Here is a 24,064-nt window from a genome sequence, read left to right as displayed (position 1 = left end):
GATGGTGTGATGAGATATGCCATTCACTAAACTTTTTTCCTTTTGGAAAGCCACCTTACATTGCATTGTCTATTATCATTTCTTCCCTATTAGTAGAAGTATGTTTATGGGTGGAGCAAAGTAGACAGGTTTGGCAGAAACCTGTTGTATTAATTGACAAATGCTAAAAAGGACTGCAACTGTGACACATTCTTTGACCTTTGCTTTCAGTTGACTGTATTGCAGGGGATGTGACATGCAAATAGCAGATGTATCTCCAATCAAGTTGTAGTTGACTTAGTCTCTCATGGCCCAACAATACTGGCCTTTCAGTTTTTACCACGTACAAGCTCAATGTGGTTTGTTGGTTATTTTACTTCATTGTTACGAATGTTATTCCCACAGGAGTTGCGTTTATATTTGTAGGCTTCAGTTCAGTTTCTTTGAAATGCCATTTACTCATTTTGTGGAATGACTGAAATGACTGAACCAGTGTCCAATTCCATTTGAATTCTTTTGCTGTTCACTTCTGGTGTAAGCCATATTGCATGTTCATTGTTAGTTTTCACATTGTAAATCTCAAGGCTACTCAATCCTGTGTCACTGTCATAATTAGTTATTTCATCAACAACATTCGAAATAATGCTGTTTCTGAAACTGCAACTTGATTTTTTTTCTCTTCTCTGTGCAGTCCACTTATTTCTGTTTACCCAACATGCTTTTTGTTGTCCTACTTTGCATTTTCTGCATTGGTCTGGTCTGTATGAGCCCCTGCCACAGCAGTAACACAATTTATTCAGCCAGGCAGGTTTCTGTTTAAATTTTGCAATTTCATTCCTCAGTACAACTCAATTGCATTTATGTCTGCTGTTTCCATTGATACAGCAACTGCTTTTTTAAATGTAAATTGTGCTTCATTTAAGAGCTTTTGTTTTGAATGCCTTCTTGTAAGATTCCCCAAGCTAAACAATCTCTCAGTGCATTATTAAGCCGTTACTGAACTGATAATGTTCATGCAACTCCTTCAATTCAGCTTGTATGCTGAAATGGACTCCCCTTTCTTTTGATTCCACTTTTGAAACCTAAATCATTCTGAAATCAATAATGGTTTTGGTTCTAAATGTTCCTGCATTAGTTTCATAATATTAGTAAAGCTCGTATTAGCTGTTTTGGTTGGAGCAGTTAAACTTACAAGCAAACTGTGCACTCAGTAAAATTGGCACTTCTTTTCCTCCAGTCCTGCTGAAATGTATTAGCCGGAAATGCCAACTACTCCCCCCCCTCCCCCCACCCCCAATAGATACTGCCTGGCCTGCTGAGTTCCTCCTGCATTTTGTGTGTGTTACTCACTCTTCATTGGCTACTTTGTTTGCTTCAAAATATTGCTCAGTTTGCTCAGTATACAATATCTACTTATCCTTTGAGCAATCGAATGAGTCTATCTTTCCTATATAGCTAGCCCTTCTGCCTTTTTTTAAAAGTTATGATTATTATACCTGGTGCTGTTTATAAACCTGTGAATTCATCAGTTTTCTGGCTTTTTTTAAAACTCCAATATCTTTCTCCCCTTGCGGTGGGGTGGGGAGGTTGGAAGTGCTGCAATTTCTTTTTTTTTTAAACTGCTGTGCTTTTTTTTAAAAAGAACTCTTAACATCTTGTCGTGCTGCAACAGATAGCCATTCATGTACTTTTACACACAATGTAATGAGTTATTGAAGCAAACAAATGCATAATCAACAATATTTACAATATTAGTCAAATATTACTGAAATTTTAAATACACAAAATGTATATGACAATGAACTTGAACTTAATACGTAGATCTAAAAGATCCTCAAAGTGAGGATGTCCTTGTAAATAATGTACCAATGTAAATAGAGGCTTTAATACTTAGAACAACAGAAATCACATAAGAATTGGATATACTGCTGCTCCAGAATATAAAACCATAAGACATAGGACCAGAATTAGGCCATCTGGTCCATCGAGCCTTCTCCGCCATTCAATCATGGATGAGCCTTTTTTTCTATCTCCTCCTCAACCCCAGTTCCTGGCCTTCTTCCTGTAACCTTTAATGCCATGTTCATTTAAGAATCTATCAATCTCTTCCTTAAATACACCCAATGACCTGGTCTCCACAGCTGCATGTGGCAACAAATTCACCATCCTTTTGGCTAAAGAAATTACTCCACATCTCTGTTATGAAAGGGTGCCCCTCTATCCTGAGGCTGTACCCTCTTGTCCTAAACTCTCTCACCATGGGAAACATCTTTTCCACATCTATTCTGTCTAGGCCTTTTAACATACAAAAGTTTCAATGAAATCCTCCTTCATCCTTCTGAATTCCAGATAGTACAGGCCCTGAGCCATCAGACGTTCCTCGTATGATAACCCTCTCATTCTTTGAATCATCCTTGTGAGCCTCCTCTGGATCCTCTCCAATGCCAGCACATCTTTTCTAAGATGAGGGGCCCAAAACTGTTCACAATACTCAAGGTGAGGTCTCACCAGTGCTTTACAAAGCCTCAGCATCACTTCTTTCCTCTTGTATTCTAGACCTTTTGAAATGGCACTTGCCTTCCTCACCACCGACTCAACCTTCAAGTTAACCTTCAGGGTGTTCTACACAAGGACTCAAGTCCCTCTGCATCTCCCCATTTAGAAAATAGTCTACACCTTTATTTCTACTAGCAAAATGCATGACCATACATTTTCCAGCATTGTATTTCATTTGTCACTTTTCTACTCAGAAATGAGCTGAGAAGAAATTTCTTCATCAGTTGTCAATGAAGCTTTGGATTTTTCTACCCATTCACTGAGTATTTAAAAACGTACAAACTAGAAGCAGAATTAGGCCACTAAGTACACAAAGGCAAGCCAACATTGTGATGACTGATCTGATTGTTAACTGCATTGCTATCTACTTGAGTTAATGCATCCCCTTGGCCACACACACCTGAATGGCAGAACAGGCACAAGGAGTCATATAAACTTTACTGCAATTGGAAACGTGAAAGGCAGGACAAAGGTAAAACTCTCAGGCCTTTGGACCCAATCCACCATCCAACTTAACTCTTCTCTAAAATATTTTTTGTTTTTTTTAATTTTGCCATGTTTTTATCTCTTGTCTTCTTCCTATAATGCATCTCTTATCTCAGTTTAAATTTTTTTTTTGGTGTTTGGGTTTTTAACCCGATTTATAAGTTACTAGTGATTATATTCTTTTTGTTTTTTTTTTTACGATTAATTATATTAAGAAGTTTGGTTTTAGTATAGTGATTATTATTTCTTTAGAGTTTGGGTGGATCTTTTTTTTATCCTTTATATACAGAGTTGTCTTCTGCTGATATGGGGGTAGAGTTCGTTTCATTTTTCCTTTTTCCCAGCCTATCCCTGGCTGGGATGGTCTTTTTTCTTCTTGGGTGGGGGGTGGGAGATCTTTTTCTAAATCTTATGGTTCTTATACTAGTTTTTTTTAGTTTTTTCATTTGGGCTGATTTTAAACTACAAAAATGTCCACTATGTCGTCACTTCCGGGTCCGCTCCTTATTTTTGTTCCTCTTCCGGGTGCATGAGTTCATAATTTGGTTAACCCTTTATATACCAAAGGGTTGATTTCAGAAATATGGCTCAGACTATTAATTTTGTCTCTTGGAATACTAATGGCTTAAACCATCCGATTAAACGGAAAAAGATTTTCAAAGTATTCCAAAGACTTAATGCTCATATTATTTTTGTACAAGAAACTCATGTGAGGAAAGAGGATAATTATCACTTTTTTAGGTTTTGGAGGGGTCAACAGTATCATTCGAATTCGAATGCCAAAGTAAAGGGAGTTTCAATTTTTATTGACTCCTCTATTGCATTTGTCCAACATGATATCTTTTCAGATCCGAATGGTAGATTTCTGTTAATTACTGGCTTACTTTTTAACAAAAAGGTTGCTATGGTTAATGTTTATGCTCCAAATGTTGATTGTCCCGATTTTTTTTAAGTCCTTATTTACTTCTTTACCTAATCTAAATGAATATAAGTTAATAATGGGTGGTGACTTTAATTGTTGTTTAAATCCTTTGATGGACAAATCTATATCTACTCAGACTTTACTTAATAAGTCGGCCACTTGTATTAACTCTTTTTTGACTGATAATGGAATTTTTGATATTTGGAGATTTCGGCATTCTAAGGACAAAGAGTTTTCATTTTTCTCACATGTTTATCATTCCTACTCGAGAATTGATTATTTTTTTATTGACTCTTGTTTTGTTCCATCGGTAATTGGTTGTAATTATGATATTATAGCCATCTCTGACCATGCTCCATTAAAACTTTCTATTAAATTTACGGATACAGCTTCTAGTGCTAGACAATGGCGATTTGATTCTACCTTATTGCAAGATCTGGATTTTATTAAATTTATGAAGGAACAGATTGATTTCTTCTTTTCAACTAATTCCACGGATGATATTTCTTGTGGAACACTTTGGGACACTTTTAAAGCATATATACGTGGACAGATTATCTCCTATTCTGTTGGTCTGAGAAAACGCATTAAGATGGAAACTCTTTTATTGGTTGATAAAATTAAAGAGATTGACAAGAAATATTCGATTACTCCTAGCAAGGAGCTTTACAAACAAAGGGTTGAACTTCAAACTGAACATAGTTTATTACTTACATCTTCGATTGAAAATCAATTAATGAAAACCAGATCTGATTTTTATATACATAGTGATAAATCGGGTAAACTGTTAGCTAGTCAATTGAAGAATGCTTTGGTTAAGCGTCAAATTACTAAGATCCGTCAGCAGAATGGGGATCTGACAGTTAACCATGATGAGATAAATAAATCATTTCAAGATTTTTATACCTCCCTGTATCATTCCGAATTCCCTAATGATCGTAATACCATGTGTGATTTTCTTGGGAAATTGAATTTTCCAAAATTATCATCAGATGATCTTTCAATATTAGAAACTCCTATTACGGATGCAGAAATTAAAGGGGTTATTTCCTCTATGAATTCTGGGAAAGCACCAGGTCCAGATGGGTATACAGTAGAATTTTTAAAATGTTTTTCCGCTACTCTTTCTCCTTGGTTATGCAGGGTTTTTGAAGAAGCAATTAGATTGGGCAATCTGCCACAATCTTTTTATAGAGCTTCCATTTCTTTAATACTGAGGAAAGATAAAGACCCTACTGACTGTGCATCCTATAGACCAATATCTTTATTGAATGTAGATTCCAAGATCTTTTCCAAGTTACTGGTATCCAGGCTGGAGACGGTATTACCCCAAATTATTTCGGAAGATCAAACTGGTTTTATTAAAAATCGCTATTCTTTTTTCAATGTTAGGAGATTATTGAATATTGTTTATACTCCTTCACATAGCACTTCAGAATGTGTTATTTCATTAGATGCGGAGAAAGCATTTGATAGAGTTGAATGGCCATACTTATTTTATGTGCTTGAGAAGTTTAATTTTAGTCCGACATTTATTTCCTGGATTAAACTGATATATCATACTCCAGTAGCCTCGGTGCTTACTAACAATCTAAGAGCTCCCTTTTTTTGTTTATTTTGGGGTACTAGACAAGGCTGTCCTCCTAGTCCATTATTATTTGATATTGCTTTAGATAGATACTTTATTCATCCCCATGGGGAAATTCAACTTTTTTCCAATGTCCCATACACTTGTTGTAGCAAAACTAATTACATACAATACTTAACTCAGTAAAAAAATATGATATGCATCTAAATCACTATCTCAAAAAGCATTAATAATAGCTTTTAAAAAGTTCTTAAGTCCTGGTGGTAGAATTGTAAAGCCTAATGGCATTGGGGGGTATTGACCTCTTCATCCTGTCTGAGGAGCATTGCATCGATAGTAACCTGTCGCTGAAACTGCTTCTCTGTCTCTGGATGGTGCTATGTAGAGGATGTTCAGAGTTATCCATAATTGACCGTAGCCTACTCAGCGCCCTTCGCTCAGCTACCGATGTTAAACTCTCCAGTACTTTGCCCACGACAGAGCCTGCCTTCCTTACCAGCTTATTAAGACATGTGGCGTCCCTCTTCTTAATGCTTCCTCCCCAACACGCCACCACAAAGAAGAGGGCGCTCTCCACAACTGACCTATAGAACATCTTCAGCATCTCACTACAGACATTGAATGATGCCAGCCTTCTAAGGAAGTACAGTCGACTCTGTGCCTTCCTGCACCCTTGGCAATTGCTATCAGAGAATCACATTAACACAAAATGCATTAATTTTTGGCATTAATCGTGGGACAGATATGCATAAGTTATCATTATATGCAGATGATTTATTATTATTTATTTCTGATCCTGAGAAATCCATTCCTGCAGTTTTATCATTGTTGGTTCAATTTAGTGATTTTTCCGGGTATAAATTAAATCTTAATAAGAGTGAATTGTTTCCTTTAAATAGACAGGTTCCAATTTATGGAAATTTACCTTTTAAATTAGTTAATAACTCTTTTATTTACAGGGATTAAAATCACAAAAAACTATGAAGACTTATTTAAGGTTAATTTTTTACCCTTGATTGATCAAATTAAATGTTTGCTTACTAAATGGTCACCACTATCTTTATCTCTGATAGATCAGATTAATGCTATTAAGATGGTTATTTTACCCAAGTTTTTATATATATTTCAAGCGGTACCAATTTTTATTCCGAAATCTTTTTTTGCTAATGTTGATTCAAAAATTTCCTCATATATATGGCAGAATAAAAATCCTAGGTTAGGTAAAATATATTTACAGAAGGCAAAGAAGGAAGGTGGATTGGCATTGCCTAATTTTAGATTTTATTATTGGGCAGTTAATATTCGATATTTGATATGTTGGTTAAAGGATTGGGATATATCTTTTAGCCCTCATTGGGTGAACTTGGAAATTAAATCTGTTCAAGGATTTGCATTGGGATCTATTTTAGGGACTTCTCTTCCCTTTGCTCTTTCTAAATTGCCGAAACGAATTGACAACCCGATAGTTAAACATACTTTACGTATATGGTTTCAATTTCGGAAATTTTTTGGGTTGACTCAGTTTGTTTTAAATATTCCTATTGTATCCAATTGCTTTTTTTTATCCTTCTATTATAGACCAAGCTTATTCAGCTTGGAAGACTAAAGGATTATTACGATTTTCCGATTTATTTTTGGATAATTGTTTTATGTCTTTTGAGCAATTATCTAATAAATATAATTTGCCTAGATTTCATTTTTTTTTAGATATTTACAGATTAGGAATTTCTTAAATAATGTACTTCCTACTTTTCCAAATTTTGTGTCTTCAGGTATTTTGGAGAATTTGTTTGAACTAAATCCTTTTCAGAAAGGGCTAATATCAAAACTTTACAATATAATTATGAAGATACATTCAGAGCCCTTCTATAAGACTAAAAATGATTGGGAAAGAGAACTTAACCTTATTATCCCTATTGAGAATTGGGATAAAATTCTTCAATTAGTTAATACATCATCTATATGTGCTAAACATTCATTAATGCAGTTTAAAGTTGTGCACAGGGCTCATATGTCGAAGGATAAATTGGCTTGTTTTTATTCCTATATAAATCCTATTTGTGACAGATGTCATTCTGAGATAGCGTCTTTAACTCATATGTTTCGGTCGTGTCTGCTTTTGAAAAAATATTGGAAAGATATTTTTGATATTATTTCTGCAGTATTGAACATTGATTTACAACCGCATCCTATTACTGCAATTTTTGGTTTACCAATGATGGACTCACTCCATTTATCCTCTTCCGCTTGTCGAATGATTACATTTCTTACATTAATGGCTAGAAGATCTATTTTGTTGAATTGGAAAGAAATTAATCCTCCTACCGTATTTCATTGGTTTTCTCAAACTATGTTATGTTTAAATTTAGAAAAAATTAGAAGTGTTGTATTTGATACTTCTATTAAATTTGAAAAGATATGGAGACCATTTATTCAATATTTTCATATGATGTAATATGACCCTGTTCCAAGCCTATTTGTTTTTCTAGTTTTGATTGTATATATGTTGAGAAGATCGGAGTTGATGACACTGATGATTTTCTATTGTGAGATATTATAAACAGCCCTTTTTTTCTATTTTTTCTTTTTTTGTTTTTTTCTCTATTATTAGATTAGTTTTTTTGCATAATTTTTTTCTGTTTTCTTTTAAAATATAGATTATGATATACCTAGGTTTGACTTGTTTATTTGTATATTGTATCATTCATGATTTGGGAATACTCATTTATACTGTAATCATTGCTTATGTATTCTCTCATGTTTAGTTGGAAAGTGTATGTTTGTAATCCCATTATCTATGTATCATTTTATTTTGTTGATATTAATAACAATAATAAAAAGATTGAAAAAGAAAAAAGAAAAGATAAACTGCATTTTGAATCCTGTGAGTGAAGAGCTTGACTTCACACTTCCCCATACTAAACTTCATCTGCCAAAATTTTGCTGAATAACTCTTTCCATGTTTTGCTGCAGACTGCAAATATCTTCATGACATGCCTTCCCACCTGTTTTAGTGTCATCTTTAATACTCAGAAGTCCTTCAGGATTTAATTATAAATAACTGAGAGCCAAGATCTGATCTCTGGGGCACTTCTAGCCTGAGATCAGTTTAACCAATATGCAGTTTAAACTTGCACATTTCCCCTGTAAGTCTGAGTTCTTGCATTGTACACTGGCCTTTTACATAGTCCCTTGTCAAATGCCTTCTGGTCTCACCAGAGCCTCTTTCCTATGCTCACCTTAAACACATTAATTGGAAAATTTATTATAACAGCATGTAATATCTTAAAAATACAGTAGCAACCAGCATTGGCAGTAATCTTGAGATGAATACTGTTTGATACCCTACTTTTTAATTTGTGTCTTAACATCCTAAATCAGCTTTTTAGGACTTCATCTTTTTTAACCTATGTGTTTGATGCACATATTGTATATACCATAACACAATCCAAAAGACCAGTGCTGCTTCAGAAAATGAAGATCTTATGGGTTGTGCATTGGAGACAAATGCAAAGAAATTGAGTCTGCATTACTACTATAAAAAAGGGGGGCAATGAAGTGAGAAATGTGTGCACATACTAAGGCTGGTACTAAAACTAACATTTTAATGGTGATGTACAGTACTGTGCGAAAGTCTGAGGCACATGTATATAGCTAGGGTGCTTAAGGCTTTTGCACAGTACTGTAGTAATTTTATGTATTGCACTGCTGCAAAAAAAATCATGACATTTCAGTGATAATAAAACTGATTCTGATATGGGTCTGAGAGTAGAAGAGGGCAGAAAGAGGGGAATAGTGGTTGGGGGGGGGGGGAAGGAAGAGGGGAGGCAGTGGACAACACCAGAGAGACATTCTGTAATGATCGCTAAACCAATCGCTTGGAATCAAATGACCTTGCCTGGTGTCTCCGGGCTGGGTGTGTCTCTACCCTAGTCACATTCTGGCACTTCTCTGCCACCTGTCCCACACTTCTCCTGTGATCCTCGCCATTCCCAACATCCTTTACTCCCACCAGATTTACAAACACACTCTCTGCTCCAAGTTGAAAAATACAGAACTGTGGAAAAGTCTTGGGCATCCTAACTGTGTGTGTGTGTGTGTGTGTGTGTGTGTGTGTGTGTGTGTGTGTGTGTGTGTGTGTGTGTGTGTGTGTGTGTGTGTGTGTGTGTGTGTGTGTGTGTGTGTGTGTGTGTGTGTGTGTGTGTGTGTGTGTGTGTGTGTGTGTGTGATGTATAATTATATAATTTAAGACCTTTGCACAGTACTTTTTTAAAACTTACAACAAGAACATGAGAAAATGGTAACAGGAGTAGGGTATTTGGCTCTTCCAGCCTCATCTGCCTTCCTGTTGATCATAGTTTCCCTTCTGTGCCAGTTCCCTATAAGCCCACAATTCTCTGATCTTTCAAAAATTGTTTGCTTCCTCAAAGTATTCTCATAATTTAGCCTCACAGCTCACTGAGATTGAGAATGCCAGAGATTTGCCATTCTTTTCTTTCCAAGTAATTCTTGCTTGCACCACCCCAACCTCCCTCCCCACCCATCCCTTCAATTCTGTAACTATATCCTCTTGTTCAAGATTCTCCAAGTAGCGTAACATCTCAATACCTATTGTCATGTCTTGCCTGCTTCAATAAAATACTTTGTTACTTTAAACTCTAGAGAATATAGACATAAACATACAACATAATAAATCTGTGAGGTAAATAAACTATGACAAATTGGCCATGTGATTTATTTCTTTTTCTTTGCCTGAAATTGGCTTCTCAGTTTGTTTTTTAAACTTCACCAGATGATTAGTCAGTACAAAGGTTTGTCCAACAAACACATTTCCTCTATACCCTGTGTGTTCCTGTTAAAGGAGATCATAAGTACAGCATTATCTGAAAACTGGCTTCAGCTGCTGCTGGTAACATGACAGACATCTGACCCCAAAACTCTAAACAGACACTGCAGCAAAGACTAAGCGAGGACAGCTACCTACCATTACAACTTTATTGGGATGAACAAATTAGGCAGTATAGATATTCAGGGCTCTGATAATACTTAAAATACTGACACACTCCAAGATGAAAGCCCTTTCCTTTTTGGTCACAAATGGAATGAGCAATTATACTTCTGGATTATTCATTATAAGCCTCATTTTTCTGGATAATAAACATGTTATGATCTCCTGTGTTTCAGCAACCATTTAAGAATTAAGTAATACAAGTCTATTACAGTGTTCAAAATACATGTATATCACCATATATAGTGCCTGAAAAAAGAAGTATTCACCTTTCATCCCCTCCCACCCCGGACGTTTTCATGTTTTATTGTTTTACAACATTGAATCACGATGGATTTAATTTGGCTTTTTTGACACTGATAAACAAAAAGATTCTTTCATGTCAAAATGAAAACAGATCTGTACAAAATTATCTAAATTAATTACAAATATAAAAGACAAAATAATTGATTGCTTAAGTATTCACCCCCTTCAAGTCAGTATTTAGTAGATGCGCCTTTGGTAGCAATTACAGCCTTGAGTCTGTGTGGATGGTTCCCTATCAGCTTTGCACATCTGGGTGTTGCAATTTCCCCCCACTTTTCTTTACAAAACTGCTCAAGTTCTTTCAGATTGCATGGGGATTGTGAGTGAACAGCCCTTTTCAAGTCCAGCCATAAATTCTTAATTGAATTGAGGTATGGATTCTAACTTGGCCACTCCAGGACTTTAACTTTGCTGTTTTTAAGCTGTTCCTGTTTATATAGCTTTGCCTTTATGGTTGGGTTCATTTTCTTGCTGGAAAACAAATCTTCTCCCAAGTCGCAGTTCTCTTGTAGACTGCATCAGGTTTTCATCCAAGATTTCCCTGTATTTTGCTGCATTCATTTTGCCCCCTACCTTCACAAGCCTTCCAGGGCCTACTGCAGTGAAACATCCCCACAGTATAATGTTGTCACCCCTATGCTTCACAGTAGGGATCATGTGTTTTTGATATGCGATGTTTACTGTGGCCAATAAGTTCAGTTTTGGTTTCATCAGACTGTGAAACCTTCTTCCAGCTGACTTCAGAGTCTTCCTTCTGGCAAAATCTAGCCAAGATTTCATGTGAGTTTTTTTTCAACGGTGTCTCTCTCTTTGCCACTCTGCAACTGGTGAAGCACCCGGGCAACGGTTGTTGTATGAACAGTCTCTCCCATCTCAGCCATTGAAGCTTGATACTCCTCCAGAGTTGTCATAGGTCTCTTGGTGGCCTCCCTCACTCGTCCCCTTCTTGCACACTCAATTTTTGTGAACTGCTTGTTCTAGACAGGTTTACAGCTGTGCCATATTCTTTCCATTTCTTGATTGACTTAACTGTATTCCAAGGGATATTCAGTGAAAATTTTCTTGTGTCCATCTTCTGACTTGTGCTCTTCAATAACCTCTTAGTGGAGTTGCTTGGAATGTTCTTTTGTCATTTTGGTGTAGTTTTTGCCAGGATACTGACTCACCAGCAGTTGGACCTTCCAGATACAAGTATATTTTTACTACAGTCAATTGAAACACTGACTGCATACAGTTCTCCAAAAACAGATCTCCATTTAACTAATTATGTGGCTTCTAAAACCATTTGGCTACACCAGTGATGATTTGGTGTGCCATATTAAAGGGGGGGGGGGTGAATATTTGTGCAATCAATCATTTTCTGTTGTATATTTGTGATTCATTTTGATCACTTTGTAGAAAGTATTTTCTGATTAAATGAGTGATCACTACTACAAATTGTGTAGATGTTTAAAAAGTTTTAGATTATTTATGTTAGAATACTTTCCATGTAACAGTGTTTTTGAATTATTTTTCTAGTGTGATAAATACCAGAAAGGAATTATTGATGGATCAGCATGTGGCAGTCTGTGTGATAAAGATACACTTTACTTTGGCAAGTGCCTGTCTAATAAGCCAAACAATCAGGTAATATCTTTAATAAGAATTTGCTATTTCAATCATTAAAGTGTACATAATATATTTCTAATACTTTTTGAGTTCTAAGATGTTTACGCATTGTTACTGATTCAGGAAATTGTAAACATCAGCTTGACGACAAAATGGCTTCATTTCTTGTGAGTCTGCCAGTAGAATCAGAATTAGCTTTATTACCACTGATGTGCAATTTGTTTTGCAGCAATAGTACAGTGCTAGATATAAAAAATTACTATGTTACTGAAAATGAGGAATAACAAAGTAGTGTTCACGGATTCATGGACCATTCAGAAATCTGATGGCAGATGGGAGAAGCTTTTTGTAAGCAAGGATTGTGAGTCTTCAGGCTCCTGTACCATCTCTCCAATCAACATTTTTGGCACAGCTTCTTCCGTACTTGTTCAAATATTAGAAGACTTTCAACCTTATTTATTTGTTCTGCTGAAAGATACTTGAAAGCTAGCTAGAATAGTTTAACCCTTTAAACAATTATTACCCCAATTTGCATCTTTAGTGTCATAAATCACATTTTATTGTTCTACTTAGAATCTGAGAGTTACGGAATTTCAAGTTATAGAAGGTCTTTATACTTAAGAACAGCTCTACACAGTGCTGGACATGGCATTTAAACAGCAGATAGGTATCAAGAGATGGAGAAAGTTATAATTCCATTGGAAAGGCAAAAGTGAGAAAAGGGCATTTTAAGTTGCAGAAGACTGAAGTAAACAAAGTGAATGTCTGCTAAGATGGCGACAACTGTTTGGTGACTTAGTGCTTATGTTGTCCTCTAAGAAAGAGGAATTACTGTGCACTATTGAAATCTGATCAGCCTTGTGGAATGTAAACAGAGGGAAATGAATGGGAGCATTACAGTGGAAAAAAAATTACTGGAAATATGATTGGAACACAGCCATTACTGGAAACCTGAAATAAAATCTGAAAGCTGGAAATGTTTAACAGATCAAGTAACACTTGTGGAGAAAATAAAACAATGTGTTACTATTAAAGGAATAGATGAATTTTTGGCCAACCTGACACAAACAAAGGCTGGTTATGACACCTTTTGCTCTATCTCTCTGTAACTTAAAATATACTTGTTTTCTCATGTTTTCCCTTCTGTTGGAGATTTATTGACTTGAAACATTTATACTGTTGCACATACTCACAGACCTGAGTATCTCTAATATTTTGCATTTCTATTTCATATATTTGTTTTGTTTTTTTTCTTGAGTAAATGTCCTTTTGGTTTGATTTCATGACTTCTCACCAGTTTTCTCAACTCAAATCTTCAATTTGTTTATTTGATAGAATCCTTTAGCGGCTAGCAAATCTTTTCTCTCTATTCCAATTTCTGACAAAAGTGGGAGCAGGCTATTTGTTCTGAAATGGTATTATGGCACTGCTCAATTCTATTTGTTTTTCCATGCTCAGTCCAGTTATAATGTCCCTGTTACCACCATGCCCTAATCAACTACCTCAAGTACTGACCAGTAAATAATATGGCATCTTCTCAGCTTTCATTAGGTTGGTGAAGATTAGTACAGTTCTTGGGTTCACCAGCAAGTACAAGGTTTAATTGCATTATCAGTACTCTCAGATGCACATTGGTAGTCTCTGGTTTTTCCATATACTCATGATAGCTCTGCCTGCAATACTATAAATCCAACAAACTCTGTACTCTGGGAATTAATACCCCACGGCAACTAGATCCTTGACTTCATGACCAATAGACTACAATCATCAAGGATGAGCAGCAACATCTTCATACAATTATTCTAAACACTGGTGTTCCACAAAGTTTAATCATCAACTCCCCGATGTACTCCCTGTTTCTAACTCCATTTTGGAGATGATACTGATGCACCATCAATAACTCTCGGAAATGTGAGTCGAGATAGGCTTTTATTAGCTGGAAGAAAGCACCGTCAGCAGCAAGAGCCCACCACACAACATCCTGGAAACTGAGGGAGGAGCAGTGCCTCCAATCGCCTTTATACAGGGGTCTGTGGGAGGAGCCACAGGAGCAGTCAGCAGGGGGGGGCGTGTCCAGACAGGTATATGTAGTTCACCACAGATACAACTGTAGTGGTCTATATCTCTCATAACAATGAGTTGGAGTACAGGAAGGAAATGAAGAGCTTAGTAGCCCGGTGTCATGACAACAACCTTCCCTCAATGTCAGCAAAACAAAAGTGCAGATTATTGACTTCGGGTGGGGGGGGTGTTGCTGCAGATTGCTCAAGATTATGTTGCACAAGATTTACAGCATCTACAAAATTCCTTGTCTGTTTTAAAGCATCCTATCTGGGTGTGTCATAGCTTGATATGCAACTGTTCTGTATGTCACTGCAAGAAACTGCAGAATTGTAAACACCCATTCACTATATACTCTGAATTATATTTTATTAACTTTTATTTGTGGTAATTGTTTTATGTACTCTGTGGTGCGTTGTGGTCTGGAGGAAGATTATTTAGTTGGGGGTGTGTGTGTGTATAAATAAAACACACACACGCACTTACGTACTGGTCCCAGGTCAGATCCTCTGATGTGATAACACCAGAGAATTTAAAGTTACAAACTCTCCCAACTCTGATCTCTTAATGAAGACTGGCTCGTGGACCTACAATTTCTTCCTGTAGTGAAAAATCAGCCCTTTGCTTTTGCTGATGTTGAGTGTGAGGTTGTTGTAGTGGTACCATTCAATCAGATCTTCAATCTCCCTCCAATATGCCAGTTTGTCACCACCTTTGATTCAGCCAATAACAGTGGTGATGTCAGCAAACTTAAGTACAACATTGGAGCTATACTTGGCCTTGCAGTCAAAAGTATAAAGTGAGCAGAGTAGGCTAAGCACCTCTTTTAACAATGAAAGACACCTTGCTTCATTTAACCCGATCTGCAAAGCTTTTCATTTGTTTTATAACAATTGCTAAGCTATTCTCAACTATTCTATGTGGTAATAAGTACCGCAATTAAATCACTCAAGGCTGTCTCTGATTTCCTAATTGGAGTACAAATGTCTCTGCCTTTTTATTTGCAAGCCAAGAGCCTAAGCTATGAACTTCTGCACTTTGCATACATTTTTAAGGATGTGTGCTTTCTATTTACCCAAGCCTATTTGTTAGTTAGTACAGAGGTTGAACTTATCCAAAAAATGCTTAGTGAAGACTGTTGCTTATAGCAGGGGAAATATTCCCATGACAGTATAACTAGTCCACTAACATCCTTCAGGGAAGAAAACTTGCCCTACTGAGCTCAAGACAGTGTGAATCCAGACTCACTGAATTTGGTTGACACCTAATTTCCTCAGCTTAGTAACAGAAAGCACCAATGTTGCCTACATTCCATGAATAATAGAGTGAAATGCTACCTTTGTTAAAGCAAACATACAGAATTTTTTGGGGGGTTGATAAAAGGCTTGAAAGAAGAGTTGATAAGAGACTGTGTACCACAGTACCACCTGGTGGCCATTCATGTTGTCTGCAAGCTACAAGCTCATTTTAACTGAAGTGCATAAGACCAAAAGACATAGGAACAGAATTGGGCCATTTGGCCCATCAAGTCTACTCTGTAATTTAATCATGGCTGATCCTTTTCTCCCCTCCTTAGCCACACTCCCCAGCCTTCTCCCTGTAACCTTTGATGCCGTGTCCAGTCAAGAACCTATCAAGCTCTGCCTTAAATACACCCAACGACCTGGCCCCCCACAGCTGCCTGTGGTAATAAATTCCACAAGTTCACCACCCTCTGGCTAAAGAAATTTCTCTGCATCTCTGTTTTAAATGGACGCCCCTCTATCCTGAGGCTGTGCCCTTTTGTCCTTGACTTCCCCCACCATGGGTAGCATCCTTTCCACATCTCTGTACAGGCCCTTCAACATTTGAAAGGTTTCAATGAGATTTCTTCCCCCCCATCCTTCTAAATTACAGTGAGTACAGACCTGGAGCAATCAAACATTCCTTGTATGATAGCCCTTTCATTCCCAGAATCATCCTTGTGAACCTTTTCTGAACCCTCTCCAATGCCAGCACATCTCTTCTTCGATGAGGAGCCCAAATTACACCTATTCTATAACAGGCATACACAAATCCTTTTCTTCCTCAAAGGAACCAATTGTATTGAAATACCTACCTATCCTAGACAGCCTTTATGAGCTTGTGTTTTGCACCATATATGATGCATAAATGCAAAACTGCATTAATCTTCATTCAGTTAAACACAAGGTGCTGTACTATTGGAGTTGTGCACTTTACTGCTGTGTGACTTTTTTTTCTTTAAATATAGCTGTGTTTCATAAAAAAATACAATCCGGATTTGAATATATGCATGCCAAAAAGATGAAAACACATTCAGCAATAGAGAGTTTATTTTACATAGAAAACTTCAAAGATTTCAATGAAATCCAGAATCAGAATGAGTCAGGTTAACTATAACTAGCATGTGACATGAAATTTGTTAACTTAGCAGCAGTTCTATGAAATACGTAAATAGAAGAGAAAATAGATAAAATAATAAGTAAGTCGATTACAGTAAATATATATTGAATAGGTTAAAAAATGTGCAAAAAAACATACTGAAAATTTAAAAAGTGAGGTAGTGTCCAAGGGTTCAATGTCCATTTAGGAACCTGATGGCGGAGTGGAAGAAGCTGAGTCGCTGAGTGTGTTCCTTCAGGCTTCTGTACCTCTAACTGATAGTAACAGTGAGAAAAGGGCATGCCCTGGTTGCTGGGGGTCCTTAATAATGGACACTGCCTTTCTGAGACACTGCTCCCTGAAGATGTCCTGGGTACTTTGTAGGCTTGTACCCAAGATGGAGCTAACTAAATTTACAACCCTCTGCAGCTTCTTTTGGTCCTGTACAGTAGCAACCCCCACCCCCAAACCAGAGAGTGATGCAGCCTGTCGGAATACTTTCTATGGTACACCTATAGAAGTTTTGGAGTATATTTGTTGACATGCCAAATCTTTTCAAACTCCTAATGAAGTATAGCCATTGTCTTACCTTCTTTATAACTACATTGATATGTTGGGACCAGGTTAGATCCTCCGATCTTGACACCCAGGAACTTGAAACTGCTCACTCTCTCCACTTCTGATCCCTCTATGAAGATTGGTATGTATTCCTTCGTCTTACCTTTCCTGAAGTCCACAATCAGCTCTTTCATCTTACTGACGTTGAGTGCCAAGTTGTTGCTGCGGCACCACTCCATTAGTTGGCATATCTCACTCCTGTACGCCTTCTCATCACCACCTGAGATTCTGCCAACAATGGTTGTGTTGTCAGCAAATTTATAGATGATATTTGAGCTAGGCCTAGCCACACAGTCATGTGCATATACAGAGTAGAGCAGTGGGCTAAGCTGACACCCCTGAGGTATGACAGTATTGATCATCAGTGAGGAGGATATGTTATCACCAATCCACACAGATTGTGGCCTTCCGGTTAGGAAGTCGAGGGAGGTACAGAGGCTCAGGTTCTGCAACTTGTTTCCATCTTGGAGATGGAATGAGATATCCAGCTTGTTTCTCTAAAAGTAAATGCCCACCAACATAAAAAAAGTAACTTTTCAATACTTCACTTGCACAATAAGTTGCCTAGGGAAGATTTATTGCCATAACTCTGTTTAGCGTAAAGTCAATGTCAATACATTTCCACCACTGCTGCATACAATATCTCATATGAATGCCACTGGTTTCTTATATCTTCATCTCGTAGTTGATTCACTTGTGAATCATGTTCAGATCACTCAAAAAAATATTTCATACTGCAACATACGAAAATAAACCAGACAGCTGAAGTTTCCAAGAATACGTCACCTAATCATTTTTCAGCCTTTGAGATTTCTCAGTTATTTTGGATAATTGATTATTAAACAAGCCATTGCAGTGTGCATTGTGATAATTTGAAGCTCTTGTCAATCTACAGATCCAGAAAAACACACTGCGAAAGTAGGAGGTACATAAAATTAGGAAACTGAATTTAAATTGCCTTTTTTGGCATCTATTCCCTGGATTTGCGATTTTAAACAAAAAATGCTAGAAAGGTTCAGCAGGTCAGGCAAGAAAATGGTTAATATTTCAGATCTGGAACTTTTCATCAGAATTGAGAAAACCATTAGTTTTTGGTCACATGGGGGCTGAGTTAGAATGAAAGGAATATCTCTGGGGTGAGGCAAACTAAGTTAATATGGCAGTTGGAATCAGTTTATGCTGCTTTGTTTGTGTAAAGTGTTGCTACCAGCACATGACAGTTTTTATGAGTTTTTTTTTTATTTCCTTCTAGGTATATAAAGGAGTATGGGATGAGTCACAGATAGTATTAAAGTGTAAGCTTGAAGAACTTCTCCACTTTGATTTAGATTCTAACATGGAACCAAGGAAGGAGATGAACTTATTTGACCAGCCAACTAAGGGCACTTCCATGGAGGAGTTTCGAAAAATGGTTTACAATCTCTTGAAGGTAAGCTTTTGAATAAAAGTTCAAAATCAGTACACAAGTCCTTCTGAGAACAAACTGCATAATTGTGTTTTCCTCAGGCAAAGCTCGGTGATCAGGCAAATCTTCAGGAATTACTAAAATTGGTTGTCACCGTAGCAGATGGAAATAAAGATGGCCACATCTCTCTTGCAGAAGCAAAATCTACTTGGGCATTGCTTCAGCTTAATGAGTTTCTGATTACAGTAATTCTACAAGACAAAGAACACACACCAAAATTACTTGGATTCTGTGGAGATCTTTATGTAACAGAAAAAGTCCACTACAGTTATCTCTATGGTCTCACTATTCCTTGGGTTTTGGAATTTTTCATTCCCTCTGGTTTGAGGCGTAGTATGGATCAATGGTTTACTCCTTCTTGGCCCAGAAAAGCGAAGATTGCAATAGGACTTTTAGAATTTGTTGAGGATGTTTTCCATGGAACATATGGCAATTTCCTTATGTGTGACCTGAATGCAAATAATGTTGGCTATAATACTAAGCATGACTTAAAAATGATAGATATGAGAAAAATTGTACCAGAGGTTAGTTTTAGACAACTTATTGGTGGTCGCCACTGCGAGACTGATGTAGATTGTGTCTATGGCACAGACTGCAGGACAACATGTCATCAAAGCAAAAAGCAATGCACCACTGAATTAGATCAGCCAAACCTGACTAAGGTCTGCACATTGTTGAAAGATTACCTTTTAAATGGTGCTCCTTCGGATGTGAGAGAAGAACTGGAGAAGCAGCTTTACTCCTGCATAGCCCTCCGAGGAACTGCCAGCCAAATGGAAATGGAACACTCCTTAATATTGAACAACCTAAAGACATTGCTGTGGAAAAAGATTTCTCATACAAAAGATTCCTAAACACTCCTGGAAGAACAGAATTCTACAGTATCAATTGAATATCATTGAGGGAAGAAAGCATTTTTTGTGAAGGTTTTGTTTTTAGTTTGCCCATTGAGCACATTAAATCATATTGCTTATAAAATTAAAAGGAAAACCACTAGAGATTTTTAATTAATTTAATGGTTGTAAATTTGGCTGATTTTCTTTTAGAGGGTGGAAACAAAAACCTATATTGCAGCATGATGACTTTTGTATGGTTTTTAACCACAGTTTGTAGCATGACTATTAAATCAACTCAAGACCTTGCTCAGCCTTAGTTATGTTGATGCTAAACTGGAAAAAATACTAAATCTATGGACTACTTCTTCTATGGTAGACAATTTTTAAATGTGTCTAAATTACAATGGAATATGAATGCAATTTATTTTTAAATTGTTAATTGAGCACTTTATATTCATATATTCACTTCATGAAATCCTGTGTGATGAGGGTACAGTATTTAAGAAACGTTTGTGTCCATAAATGGCCATTAAATTTTTAGGTCATTTGTTCAAAAGATAATTTTTTTGCATTAAAGTAATTTTTAAAAACTCATTACATGATTACATTTTTATTAACATAAGTGTAATATGTGTTAACTTCCATTCTCATTTTCACTTAACCTTCCTACTTTTTATAATGCAGTTTGTCAATTAGACATGAGCATGTTGCTGTTTATGGGTCCTGGGTGTGTACAAGTTGTCAAAGTGTATTTCTTGTATTACATTGGTTACTTTGGGATGGCATGAAGACATAAAAGATGCTATGTAACTGCAAGTCCTTTTCTTTCTCTCTCTATCATTCTGTGGGTTGTATTCAGTGAGTTGTATTCTTTAATCTTGCTAAAGTATCTATTTTTGAATGTCTTTTTGGGAGGTGGGTTCCCCCCCCCCCCCCCCCCCCCCAGCCCATTTTTATTCTTCATGCAGGTGAAATTGTAGATTTGAAATTGTTATCAGGTAAGTAAGATCACTACATTTTGTGGGTGGAATATACTGCAGTGCACAATTACTAGAAGGAATGAATATCACCCTTGGTGGTTGGTTGCCTGTCCCCATGGGCTGTGTTTTGTCCTGGATGGTACTAAGATTCCTGCCTTTTATTGGTGCTTCATTCATCCAAATAAGTGTAATGGAATGTTCCACACTCCTTATTTGTGCTTTATGGACTGTAGGAAAGTTTTGCAGTCAGGATAAAATAGGGTCTTTTAAGAGACTCTTGGGAAAGGTACATGGAGCTTAGACAAATAGACGGCTATGGGTAACCCAAGATAATTTCTAAAGTACAGATTCGGCACAGCATTATGGGATGATGGGCCTGTATTGTGCTGTAGGTTTTCTATGTTCTGTAAGCCATCCACGGCATTTACCCTGTTGTGAGTTTCAAAGAAGTGGTGCAGTTGAATTTCTGGCCAATTTAGATGCTTGAGTTGTTGGTGGGGGACTTGGCACTATTAATATTGTCAAACGTCAAGGGTATGTAGTCAAACTCATACGGGAGATGATTAGTGTCGGATACTTGTACAGCAGAAATGTTGCTTGCTGTGTATTACCCCTTCCAGAACCTTCACCCTCTAACTAGTGAAGGCCAGTATTCTAAATAATATGGTCTTTTCTAACCATATTATTTAGCTTTTTTAACTTCCAAAGATATACAACTATTCCACAAGACACTACCATTCATGATAAATGTCTTAGCTTCATTGGTGCTCCAATGTTGCACCCCCTAACATCAGTTGTCTTTCAGCTCATTTCACCAACAAAACAATATCTCTCTACAGTCTAAGACGAGGTTAAACACTACCTCTTGGTGGACACTACTCGTCCCAGACATCCAATTGGAAAAACAACACTGTACCATCACCTTTGTCTACTGACAAGTCAATTTTACTAACTTGCCCTGGACTACGTAGGTCCTAATCTTTTAAACCAGACTTTGATGTACTTATCAAAAACTTTACTTCAAGCCCATGTAAATCACTTTGACTGCACTGCCCTCATTAATGCACTCTGATACATAGAAACATAGAAAACCTACAGCACAATACAGGCCCTTCGGCCCACAATGCTGTACCGAACACATGCTTACTTTAGAAATTACCAAGGATTACCCCTAGCACTCTATTTTTCTAAGCTCCATGTACCTATCCAAGAATCTCTTAAAAGACACTATTGTATCCATCTCCACTGCCGTCGCCTTCAGCAGCCCATTCCATGCACTCACCACTCTGCATTTATTTTTAAAAAGAAAACAACTTGCCCCTGACATCTCCTCTGTAGCTACTTCCATGCATCTTAAAACTGTGCCCCCTCATGCTAGCTATTTCAGCCCTGGGGTAAAAAAGGCCTCTGACTATCCACACGATCAATGCTTCTCATCATCTTGCACCTCTATCAGGTTGCCTCTCATCCTCCGTCACTCCAAGGAGAAAAGCCAAAGTTCACTCAACCTATTCTCATAGGGCATGTTCCCCAATCCAGGGAACATTCTTGTAGATCTCTTCTGCACCCTTTCTATGGTTTCCACATCCTTCCTGTAGTGAGGTAACCAGAACTGAGCACAGTATTCCAAGTTGGGTCTGACCAGGGTCCTGTAAAGCTGTAACATTACCTCTCTGCTCTTAAACTCAATCCCACAGTTGATGAAGACCAATGCACTCTTTGCCTCCTTAACCACAGAGTCAACTTGTACAGCAGCTTTGAGTGTCCTATGGACTCGGGCCCCAAGATCCCTCTGATCCTCCACACTGCCAAGAGTCTTACCATTAATACTATATTCTGCCATCATATTTGACCTATGAAATGAACCACCTCACATTTATCTGGGTTGAACTCCATCTGCCATTTCTCAGCCCAGCTTTGCATCCTATCAATGTCCCACTGTAACCTCTGACAGCCCTCCACATTATCCACAACACCCCCAACCTTTGTGTCATCAGCAAATTTACTAACCCATCCCTCCACTTCCTCATCCTGGTCATTTATTAAAAATCATAAAGAGAAGGGGTCCCAGAACAGATCCCTGATGCACACCACCGGTCACCAACCTCCATGCAGAATTAGACATGTCTGCAACCACTCTTTGTGGATCCAGAATTGGCTTATCCACAGAAAGCAAAGCAAGGTCCCTTTGGATCCCATGCCTCCTTACTTTCTCAATAAGCCTTGCATGGGGTATATTATCAAATGCTTTGCTGAAATCCATATAGAACATTGAATAGTACAGCACAGTACAGGGTCTTCAGCCCACAATGTTGTGCCGACCCTTAAACCCTGCCTCCCATACAACCCCTCACCTTAATTCCTCCATATACCTGTCTAGTAGTCTCTTAAATTTCACTAGTGCATCTGCCTCCACCACTGACTCAGGCAGTGCATTCCACGCACCGACCACTCTCTGAGTGAAAAACCTTCCTCTAATATCCCCCTGAACTTCCCACCCTTTACTTTAAAGCCATGTCCTCTTGTATTGAGCAGTGGCACCCTGGGAAAGAGGCACTGGCTATCCATTCTATCTATTCCTCTTAATATCTTGTATACCTCTATCATGTCTCCTCTCATCCTCCTTTTCTCCAAAGAGTAAAGCCCTAGCTCCCTTAATCTCTGATCATAATGCATACTCTTTAAACCAGGCAGCATTGTGGTAGATCTGCTCTGAACCCTTCCAATGTTTCCACAACCTTCCTATAGTGAGGTGACCAGAACTGGACAGAGTACTCCCAAGTGTGGCCTAACCAGAGTTTTAAAGAGCTGCATCATTACCCCGTGACTCTTAAACTCTATCCCTTGACTTATGAAAGCTAACACCCAATAAGCTTTCTTAACTACCCTATCTACCTGTAAGGCAACTTTCAGGGATCTGTGGACATGTATCCCCAGATACCTCTGCTCCTCCACACTATCAAGTATCCTGCCATTTACTTTGTACTCTGCCTTGGAGTTTGTCCTTCCAAAGTGTACCGCCTCACACTTCTCCAGGTTGAACTCCATCTGCCACTTCTCAGCCCACTTCTACATTCTATCAATATTTCTCTGCAATCTTCGATAATCCTCTACACTATCCACAACACCACCAACCTTTGTCATCTGCAAACTTGCCAACCCACCCTTCTACGCCCATGTCCAGGTTGTTAATAAAAATCACGAAAAGCAGAGGTCATTGTGGGAACTGATCATTGTGGGACGCAACCCACCTATCCGAATGTACTCCC

General features: G+C 37.7%; 1 protein-coding gene across 2 annotated transcripts in view; it reads left to right on the top strand.

Annotated features, from left to right (window-relative positions):
• LOC140736775 (divergent protein kinase domain 1A-like) overlaps positions 1-20,409 on the top strand; it is a 76,826-nt gene extending 56,417 nt beyond the window's left edge. For both annotated transcript variants that reach the window (XM_073062692.1, XM_073062691.1), the window contains exons 3-5: positions 12,364-12,471; positions 18,767-18,943; positions 19,021-20,409. In XM_073062692.1, the coding sequence (XP_072918793.1) occupies positions 12,364-12,471; positions 18,767-18,943; positions 19,021-19,833 (1,098 nt within the window). In that variant the 3' untranslated portion in view covers positions 19,834-20,409. The remainder of the gene's footprint in view (positions 1-12,363; positions 12,472-18,766; positions 18,944-19,020) is intronic.
• The last annotated feature ends 3,655 nt before the right edge of the window (positions 20,410-24,064 follow it).

This window comes from Hemitrygon akajei, chromosome 12 (assembly GCF_048418815.1).
Source record: "Hemitrygon akajei chromosome 12, sHemAka1.3, whole genome shotgun sequence".
Lineage (NCBI taxonomy): Eukaryota > Metazoa > Chordata > Chondrichthyes > Myliobatiformes > Dasyatidae > Hemitrygon > Hemitrygon akajei.
Note: the sequence above shows the minus strand (reverse complement) of the source record. Positions and strands in the feature narration are given on the sequence as shown.